We start from the raw sequence: 968 nt of genomic DNA, 5'->3' as shown, positions 1-968 counted from the left end.
ACGGATCCCTCAACAGCACGACGGCCGCGATGTACAATGCGTTGCCGACGCTGCGCCTCGCGCCGATGCCGCTAGCCTGGACAAGCAGCCCCTATGTCTTTTACGGGGGCAGTCCGCTTTGCACGTACAGACAAGCGCAATCGTATCTCTTGCCGCCCTTTTCTATGCACGACCGGTGCGTCGTCCAAGCGCCATGGACGATCTCGTTGCCACCCATCTCCATGATCGCAGCCCTCATACTCGCCAATGACACTGTTGACAGCATCTGTGCGCTGCAGTCGTCCGAGACGTGCTCTTCCATACTCTCTCGTCTCGAATCGTTTCGTGGTTGGGAGTCATCGAGTCTTCATGCGCACCATGTTCGAGATGCCGCGGCCGCGGTGGCCAACCTCGACGTGAGCATCATCCAGTTGGCGTCGGACTTGGACGGCAACTATACACTGCTCATCCAGCCCCTCCTCGAGGCAGAGTTTGCGTTCTACGGCTGGGCGTTGCTTCTCGACTGGGTGTATGGCCGCCGCGAAGTCGTTTCGTTTGAAGGCGACGACCTAACGCTCGTCCTCATCTCGGACGCGTACGATGTCACGCCCAGTACGTCCACTGGTGCAACACTCGGCACGGCCACCATTGGCGTCTACTACGCGCTGGTCTACGCATGTGCGCTTCTTGGCGCAGTGACAGTGGTCACCATCCTCTGGGCCACCTATGCTCGCAATACGCTCACAAGCATAAACTTGTTTGCATTCAACCGTGTCGCCGGCTCGACGTGGCTCGGGCGGCCGTTGTTGCTGCTACGGGGCATGAACGCGATCTTGTTGCTCAGCTCCGCACCCATTGACGTCACACGTTCCCATGACGTTTTCGTGCAGCTGGCGCTGCCACGACGGAGCGTTCTCGAGACGCTTTGTTGGCATGGGAGGCCACCTGGATCAGCTACGTGCTCCACGAGTTGCTCCTTCCGCTCGATG

General features: G+C 59.5%; 1 protein-coding gene across 1 annotated transcript; it reads left to right on the top strand.

The window, feature by feature from the left end:
* Positions 1 to 400: 400 nt before the first annotated feature.
* SPRG_17993 (hypothetical protein) lies at positions 401 to 632 on the top strand (the record flags this gene model as incomplete). Its single annotated transcript, XM_012357418.1, has 1 exon — positions 401 to 632. A coding segment is annotated over one exon (232 nt), but the record flags the coding sequence as incomplete, so codon positions are not given.
* Between the last annotated feature and the right edge of the window lie 336 nt (positions 633 to 968).

This window comes from Saprolegnia parasitica, assembly GCF_000151545.1.
Source record: "Saprolegnia parasitica CBS 223.65 unplaced genomic scaffold supercont2.905, whole genome shotgun sequence".
Classification (NCBI taxonomy): domain Eukaryota; phylum Oomycota; class Saprolegniomycetes; order Saprolegniales; family Saprolegniaceae; genus Saprolegnia; species Saprolegnia parasitica.
This window is presented reverse-complemented; position numbering and strand designations above follow the sequence as displayed.